Below are 9494 nucleotides of genomic sequence, written 5' to 3'. Positions count from 1 at the left end.
AATTGTGTGTGCATACCATCATAAAGTTAAGATCATATTTTTACTACAACATAGTTGTGTGTCGTCAAAAAGTGGAGTTTGGGGGTCGGCCCGGTCTCTATTTCAATTAATCCCATATGTTATGTTATTCACTTTACGCGTTTCTCACTTTCCGCGGTACCCTGTGGGTTACATTAACCGCGTAAAGTGAGGGTTGACTGTGTATATATATATATATATATATATATATATATATATATATATATATATATATATATATATATATATATATATATATATATATATATATATATATATATATATATATATATATATATATATATATATATATATATATATATATATATATATATATATATATATATATATATTCTCTCTCTCTCTCTCTCTCTCTCTCTCTCTCTCTCTCTCTCTCTCTCAGAGATATCTAGGGATGAATGTGTTAAGAGAATGGAACAAATAGGAGTAAATTGAGCCACAGAGTAATAGAAAGAAAGAATGTAATTGGAGACTAGAAAAATCTATAGAGAGAGACAGAGAGAGAGAATGGTGTGACTACCAAAGGAAGCAAGAATGGGGAATGTACTCTACAGGGGAGTTACTGAGCCAACACATTCATATGGTTGGAAAGTTTGGGTTCGTTCAGGATGCAAGAGGAAGAAGCTTATTAATACCTACAGAAAGATTGTGCCTGAAGACAATAGGATGGATGAATAGGATACCAAGAATAAAAAGTATTGTAATAATTGAGAAGGAACAGTTGAGGGAGTAGAATGTGAAAAACAGCGAGTGAAACCTCAATTTAATGGACTATGTGGAGAGAAAAGTCCGTTACCTCGAGGGTCTGTTGTGGAAAGGGAACATCATAAAAGAACTTATATATTTTTACAGCAATAAGAATGAAAGAATTAGAACAAGTGTGGTTGGTCATGATCCTGTACACACTGGATTATTGTGTGGAAAGTCCTCAAATAATAGAAAAGTAGTATTGATATAAGTGTCCTTTCTTATGACAACCAAAACATTTGTATATCATAACTGACATTGTCACTGTAGGGTAGTATGGCTAAATGCTCTTAGTAGTATCATGACTTATAAGGTACAGTATATGTATAAAGGTTCATTGATGGAGATTCATTAACTAATTTCTGTTTTCTTTCCATAGATGCAGTAATTGTGGTGAATGCACTGACCCTCTTAGTTAGCACCATTCTACTGTCAGCTAGCGGGCAGCCCATCACACACGACCTTCACGTAACCTGGGACCAGATAATTTTTGTAGCATGTACGTGTTTGTTTCCCTTTACCATAATGAAGTTGCTGGATTAAAGAAAGAAATTGTCAATTGCTGGTTAATGATCAGAAACCATAAACATGAAATAATGTCTTGAACCTTATTTTATATGTTTCAGTTTATGGTATGGAGGCCATTATAAAAATGATTGGGCTGGGATTTAAGCGATATTTCTACTCTGGTTGGAACATCTATGACTTCATTGTCACTGTGTTATCAATGTCTGGCATCATCGCAGAGCAGTTTGACAATTCCTTCTTCTACGTTGTTATACTTAGGCCGCTGAGGTAAGATATTTTTAAAGTTTTTTGTTCACAAACTATATGTACGTTTTATGCAGTCTTTCATATTCTTATTTTCATTCAGTCTATCCCATTGTCTTATCTTGTTCCATTTTCTTTTTGTATTGAATTCTATAATTTTTTTTTCTGTCCCCCTTATTTATTTCAATGCTTAAGTTATGAATACTTTACAAATGAAAAAATAATAATGTTTCACTGAACTATGTGGATATTTACAGGCTCCTCCGACTGTTCAGGATGAGAAAGCGTTACAGAGACGTCTTCCAGACCTTGGTCATCCTCACCCCACGAGTCATTTCAGCCATTGTGGTCATCATCATCACCTACTACTTCTTTGCCATCATAGGGATGGAAATGTTCTCCAAATATGACATGAAGAATTGTTGTGTGTGAGTGTACCGCTGTTGATCGTGTTCTAATGGTGGGTGGAGAAGTGTGTTGTTGAATAATAATTATCAGTCACCCAGTCTTATAGACTCAGTGTGTTGCCCTGGTTTAAAGTCAAGAAATAAAGGTATGATAAAATAAAGGTAATACTTATTGGACATTTTACATCTTGAGTAGGTATGTGAGAAGAAATTTATTGTTTTTGGTCGAGTAGAAGATATTATACAGTGCAGTACAGTACTTCCATCATATTGTTTTATTTGGTTAAACATATTACTTTTCAAAGTTTATATGTACAGTAAAGTAAGATTTTATTATTTGATTGTGCATACTGGTCTTCATAATTGTCTGTGTCTGCCCGAATCATAGAGGTGTTGTGTATCGTCATCTACTTGAGCTTCTTCAATAATGTGGCAGTAAATTTCCTATGTAGTTCTTAGCACGCTCAGTAGAGGTGTTGCTTTGGTGACGTTGCCTAAATAGTACCTGTCAAAATTATTTATATCTGAGTCATCATGAATTGGCTGTGACTGAATGCAGACTGTTGATATTAGGAAAGTAGTTTACTGTAATTAATGTGAGTAATAGTAACCTTTAATTGGTAAATGGTAATAAATGTTATTATTGTTATTACACTACAGGAACACAACAGTGGAGCAGTTCTACAAGGATGACAACACTACAGTTTATGTGAACTATTATTATCTCAACAACTTTGATAACATCTTCATTGCTGGAGTCACATTGTTTGAACTGACAGTAGTCAACAACTGGTTCATCATCATGGAAGGTAAAGTCATGATGGGGCCTCAAAAATGCCAGTTGAAATTAACAAACTTCAGGATATTAATTGTCTATGCATTAAAATCAATTAACTGATGCCTCTTTTGTTTCTTTACTTTATTATACAGGTAAGGTTAGGTTAAGTGAGAATATTAATACGAAGAATATATTGGGATAGAAATCCTGGGGCCTTATTGTATGGTTTGAGAAACAATACATCAGTTAGTCATTATAAGCACAGGAGTATCTAAAACTAAATGTTCCTTGACATAACTTCTCTTTCTTAGCACAATTTTCTTGATGTTGTCAGGTTATGCAGCAGTAACTAATGAGTGGTCCAGGCTGTATTTCATGCTGTTCTACTTGGTGATGATGGTTGTCATGTCTGTTGTGGTGGCCTTCATCTTGGAGGCCTTTACCTTCCGCATGGAGTACAATCAGACTGTGCAGGGCGATAAGGACAGAGGTAATTATGGTAACATAGATTGACAGAAATACAGTAAGATAGCATAATTTATGCAGTGGATGGGATGACTTATTTGCAGTCAACAAGGCTACAGTTTGACAAAGGATTTCCAGGATCCCAAACATGTATGAATGAGATTAAATTCTAGATGTTCCAGAGAGTATTTTATCTCTCTCAACACAACTGTAGCCACCAATAGAGTGGGTACTTGGAGATATCAGTTGCCAAGTAGGTGAAAGCTGAGAGTTTACACAGTTGTGCTAACACACACATATCTCAGCAACCCGTCAGTTTCAGTCACCTGGCTACCTTTATTAGGCCTCCTCCTTGCTTTCCCTGCGTCTCTTGTTTCCTCTAATGTATTTTGAACATTTCACCTCAGGGTAGACCATCTTCTATGCAGTCCTGTGTGTGTGTGTTCTAATATAGATATGTGTTATTGTGATGAAAGAGTTTTTACATTTGCTTTACTAATCCCTTGTTTACATGACCTATGGGGAGTGGCATCTTCTTTAGCCTTCCTCCATGATAACATACAAAGTCCACCCATGAATGAGGAAGATGGGTGTCTGTAAGAGTGTTTGTCTCTAGATATATGGATGAATTTGCTGTGTTGGTGGACTGTATGGTTTTCAGCAGCCTTTAAAACTATTTCTTTGTCCTAGTTCCAGGTGGATCTTGTGACCAGTTGGGTTTATGCAGCTTATAATAAATTTTCTCCCTTTCACCTCACCTTATGACTTAATACCTGCTTTAGTTCATTTTTGTTGAAGGATTGACTTGTAGTTACTGACATATCTAGGAAATTTATGACAACAAATAAAACTAGGAAAGAAATGTGACTAATTTTTTCAGATGAAGAAAATGTATTTATCAGTATGGACCTAACAAAAGAAGAATTGCGATTTGTATACAGTGGTGCAGTGGATACTCCCACTCTCCAACAGTATGCCAGAGATCTTGAAACCCAGGTAAGGTAGACACATTTATTCTCTTGTAAAGTGGTAAGTACAGTTTGTGATATGAATGATAAAAGCCATCACAGAGACACCAGTACAGGTTTTGTTCATAAGTCTATTGTTTTATTACTTACATTGTTTAGTCCAAGTTGTGTAAGTGTTTCATATATCTGTTGTGCTGGTGCTGTGCATGACAACCTGCATCTGTATATTTATTTGTGTATTTTAAAATTTTCTTGTTCTGTCTAGGGAGTTGTCAGGTATGAGGGTATGCGGAGGAGGACGCGAGATGTTCTGCAGCGTCGTATGTATCAAGAGGAAATTCCCGGTTGGTTGGTAGAGGCTGACAGAGAGTATCAGGATAGCCCAGGGTTGCCAGCTCCTCAAGCAGTAATAAGACAACACACAGATTCTGTACCCATAAGCTCTCCATCGGTGCATGAAACCTCGCAACAAACTCCACCTTCATTTTATGGTGCCCTTAATCCAAACACTTCCACCGAGACCCAAAGAAATGAAATATCATTCTGCTGACTTAAAATTTTCATTTGACTGTACTTTTATACCAAATTTCCTCAAGTATGGTAAGTAGGGGTAAGAAGCCTCCCTTCTGGAAGATTCCCCATTTCTCAGAGAATTTCTTTATATATATTTTGTTTAATGCTTATATATAATTGTCAGCAGTTTCTTATCTATTTTGATAAGTAATTCTTTATTTATTTGACTGGCACCTTTGGACAACTCGTGAATTATAGCTCTGAGTCCTGAGTTGTAAACCTGCATTAATCATATGACATCACAGACAAAGATTAGTTATGCTTCTCTGTCTCAACCTGGTCCCTAAAAGGATTCTTTGGAACAAAAGCCACCATTAAGGTGAGGAGTAATGAATCATCAGCTAACATGCAAAGTCAACCTTCATCCTGGCCAGTCATATTGGGATTGTCCTGGGTCCACTAATTCAGTTCCAGTTTAGACTTTATGCTCTCTGGACAGATCCCTGGTACAGTACCTGGATCTCCTTCACCCCAACAGGGACACTGAGATACAGTGTTTTGTATTTGTTGCGAGCAATAGTGAAGTATTGGATTGATCCACACAGTTCTCAATGTTTATGGCTTTGTGTGAGTCTTTCACCTTGTTAAACTGTGCCGAGTTCCCTAAAATCTGGATTATAACTTCCAGGATTGCACCACAGGAGGAAATGTAAGGTTGAGTGGACCCTTTTATTAGAAACTGTTATGTTGGGTCATTGTGATTGGTGTGACCATTACACCTAGCAGCATGATTTCTTGTGTCAGATTTTAGACTTGGTAGCACTGTTTATACCAGTCTCCAATGCCAAGAGTCAACCTGCATTAACAACTCAGGATTCAAAGGTTTCCAAGTCCTAGGGCCAACCATAAAATGGGATTTCAGAATCAGCTCTTCTTTTATTTATCAATTCCCCCCCCACCCCAAGCTTCCTGCCTTAGTAGTGTTGCCTACAGTCACATCCGATTACCTGTCATCTATCAGTGCAATATTAGAATTGTCATACAAATCATTTTATCAGGATAAATCAACAAGAAAATATATGGAGGTTTATATCTCTTCTAAGATTCCTCCATAATAAATATCCAAGAATTGACCTCTAAGGTATCATTACATAAGTTACATTCTTCCTCTTTTGCTCACCCACATTTGTATTCTTTACCGGATATTCCCTATTTTGGTTTTCCATCAGACATATAGGAAACAACATACCATATTGATTTGCTTTGTTGAAACCATAAGAACTGAAAATGTATATGACACAATTATGCAGTACCATATGGAAACAAATTGTGAATATGAGGCTATAGTTTGTTATGTATGAAATTTTAATTCAAGAATAGAAGTTTAAATTAGGAACTAGAACTCACTTATCATCTTTTTATTCAATGTTCTGAAACCATGTTACTGTCACCTGTTGTACACTTGTTAATGAGCTCAGAGGTGACTGGCAAAGGAGTCATCCATCTTTCCCCAGACCTGCTAATTGCATATGGTTCATAGCAGACTAAACAAGGCCAATCTTCTTCATCCTCATAACTCCTCCTTCAGTTTTCGTGCTGTTTTTGTCTGTAAGTATTATCTTTTGAAGTGTATTTTTTCCTTTTCAGTAATTTTTGTCTTTAGCATTAAGCATTTGTGTTTTATCTTTCTTCCAAGAATTTCTTGTATGGAGGTCCAGTTATTTATATGGGTTGTTCAGCTGTACACACTTTTAAGCACAGCCTTTATTGGAAAAGTCAGTTCAAATTAGTACAACTTTAACATATACTGTATGCAGCAGTTACTATTCTGATTGAACTCTGCTATGTTCTAGTGCCAATATTTATGCCCTGTTCACACTCATGACCATAGGAAAGTATTCAAGATTTTGCTGTGTCTGATAAGAGACATTACATACAGAGAATTGTAGAGTGGCAGAGATCAGAGTAAACAGTTCATATTTTGTTACAGGTTTAGCTTCTTTCTAAACTAAGATCTCAGACATGATAGTGAATATCCGAGCATTTATCATTGTTATTCACAACTCTAAATAATGAACTTCATGGACCTCCTGCCAGTGGTTGTGGTACAGTTTTTTGTACAGTGGTTGGTTGTGCAGCAGCATCATGGAGAAGGTGGCTTTGTAACAATTGGTTGTGAAGCAATTAGTCACCATTTGATTCCTTTGTCATCTTAACTGCACCAAAATATTTTTTGATGTAGAACTTGTCATTGTATTGCCAAATGCCACACTCATGATCAGGTTTTATAATACAAGACCTGTTACTGAAGTTAGAGGAGTCCAAAGACATGTTTTTTTTTTCCACATTTTATTCATTGCCATCCATACAGTCACCCTATTCATAAAGCCAAGTTTGTATAGTCTTTTAAGTCTACTCTTCAGTTTACTGGAGTAACAAATATTTTACTGACTTTCATGAAAATTAAATAGAAAACAGAAATATAAGGAAAGATTTTTGATATGTTGTGTTGTGATAAACTCACAAGTTATAGAAAATCATTTGATTAGATGGCAGCACATACTTGACATGAAATTTGCATTAATTTCAGGCTTACTTATAATGTGGAGAAAAGGCTTCTTACCCCTCTGGGGTGTTTTACTCAGACTCATCCTGTTAGGATTGTCCATTAAATGGTACAGGACACTGGATATGTGTAGGAGGCTGTTACACTTATTCTTATAGATATAAGGTTGTATGACATGAAATTGTAATGAAATACAATTCCGATAAATGGTATTTTTATATGTATAAAGCTATAATAATTTACCATACAGGTGACTATATTAAGGATTCCATAGTGCCAAGAGTGTAGTAGTTACTGAATGGAACATGAAAACCTTTTTAAGATTCTTCCAAACATAAAACTTTTTATAGCTCCTGATGTTTAGTCCAAATATGATATTAATTTATAACTGATTGATATGAGAACATTTAGTGTGTGTATGTGTATGTATGTTTGTATACTGTATATACGTGTATGTTAAAGATAGACCATTTGATAATTTTTGTTGTCATTTTATCCCAAACTGTTAGTGATATTGTTGTGGAAGCTGTCAGTTGTTTCAAGAACTTGTTGAAAATGATTGTTAGAATATTATATTTTTGTACAAATCATGGATTAGTTGAAAGATCTCAGTTGGTTTGATACATCTCAAAATGATCAAGGTTGTAACCTGCATAAAATGTAACATTGTTATTTTTTATAGTGCAAGCGGTTGGTGACTGCTTCACATTTGAGATAGCCAAGCCAAAGTAATTTCTTCAAGCAATAGCTGTCACCAGTGTTATTAGATCTTCAGTTCAGCATTTGAAGGAATAAAAAAAAAAGGTTAATAAGCAAATTGTTCTTCAGGCCTCACCAATATTTTGCATGGGAGTAATATTAGATATGTAGATATTTATATATTATGTGATTTTTAAATTATGTATACAATATTTGGATATATTCTATTGTACAGTACATTATAATGTATTAGAGATGTAAAAATATTGATACATTTTAAGATTTTCAGTCAATTGTGATATTGGGCCTTTAAGATTTATAAAACATGCAACATAAATCGTGACTTGAAGTTGGTCATCTGGATCATTCAGGAGACACCGTATTTTGGATGATATATCATTCATGTCTTGTCAGATCTAAGTCCAATTCATAAGATAGCCAGTGTGTGACTGTTGTAGTATACAGTCAACCCTCGCTTTAAGCGGTCCCACATTACGTTTTTCCAAGTTTATGCGGTACCCTGCCGAAACCGGAATGCTCACTTTCCGCGGTGCGTGTACCCTTTTACGCGGAGAGCAGCGCGAGCAGGGTGCGCATAAGGTCGCCCAGTCATCAAAACATTACCGAGTTCTTCACCCGCCACAGCTGGCCCAAGTCAGTGATAGTGATAATGATAGTGAAGATATGGACTTATATGGACTTTGAGGGATTTGACAAAGAGGCCCTGCAAGCCTCTGTGGTGGATAGTGATACAATTGATACAAGTGGTACAGGTGAGGGCCAATAATCTGCCCTCTGCCTCGTAACCAACCCCCCATCCCCGTGTGCCCAGCCACCTAATATTATTGATATTTCTCTTAATTATTTATTGTGTGTGCATACCATCATAAAATTAAGAAGTTATTTTTACTACAACGTAGGTATTGTGTCTGAAAAAGTGGAGTTTGGGGATCTGCCCGGTCTCTATTTCACTTAATCCCATATGTTATGTTGTTCACTTTACGCGGGCCGCCGTGGGTTGAAATAACCACGTAAAGTGAGGGTTCACTGTACTGACAGTATTGTCACACAGGTTAATGTTCCTAATAAAGCAAGCATTTCTTGCTATGTGGTTTTGATATTTGTTTCTAGTACAGTAGGGTCTCGAAGTATGTGACCCCGCTTATGTGGTTGACCCCCTGATCTGCCTTCACGTGGGGGGATTCACTCTTGCGTGAGCCAACCCACCCAGCATCTCTTGCTAGCTTCAGCGTCTTCCACGTTAGAATGAAGTGTAAACCCACCCAAGCATCCCTCTTATTTATCATATAATAATTTCATTATTATATATTTGTTTATCATTTAAACTTTTATTGTACTGTATCTATTTAATTATCCATTTTGATGGTGCAGCTAGTTGGGCTTATTGCCAGAAGGGTTTGCCTAAATAAATTATGACCATAATAATAATCTTGCTAGCTAGTTCATGAGCCTCATCATGCATCTTGCCAAGGTGTCACCCAAGCATCGTTCTCTCTCTTGCTCGAGTACTGTCACAACAT

The 9494-nt window shown here is 36.2% G+C and overlaps 1 protein-coding gene across 2 annotated transcripts in view; it reads left to right on the top strand.

Moving 5' to 3' along the window:
- LOC121872869 (two pore calcium channel protein 1-like) overlaps positions 1 to 8078 on the top strand; it is a 20917-nt gene extending 12839 nt beyond the window's left edge. For both annotated transcript variants that reach the window (XM_042375928.1, XM_042375929.1), the window contains 7 exons: positions 1166 to 1285; positions 1413 to 1581; positions 1815 to 1985; positions 2625 to 2773; positions 3077 to 3232; positions 4088 to 4203; positions 4441 to 8078. In XM_042375928.1, coding sequence (XP_042231862.1) covers positions 1166 to 1285; positions 1413 to 1581; positions 1815 to 1985; positions 2625 to 2773; positions 3077 to 3232; positions 4088 to 4203; positions 4441 to 4725 — 1166 coding nt within the window. In that variant the 3' untranslated portion in view covers positions 4726 to 8078. The remainder of the gene's footprint in view (positions 1 to 1165; positions 1286 to 1412; positions 1582 to 1814; positions 1986 to 2624; positions 2774 to 3076; positions 3233 to 4087; positions 4204 to 4440) is intronic.
- The last annotated feature ends 1416 nt before the right edge of the window (positions 8079 to 9494 follow it).

Source organism: Homarus americanus, unplaced genomic scaffold (genome assembly GCF_018991925.1).
Source record: "Homarus americanus isolate GMGI-L3 unplaced genomic scaffold, GMGI_Hamer_2.0 scaffold11022, whole genome shotgun sequence".
Lineage (NCBI taxonomy): Eukaryota > Metazoa > Arthropoda > Malacostraca > Decapoda > Nephropidae > Homarus > Homarus americanus.
This window is presented reverse-complemented; position numbering and strand designations above follow the sequence as displayed.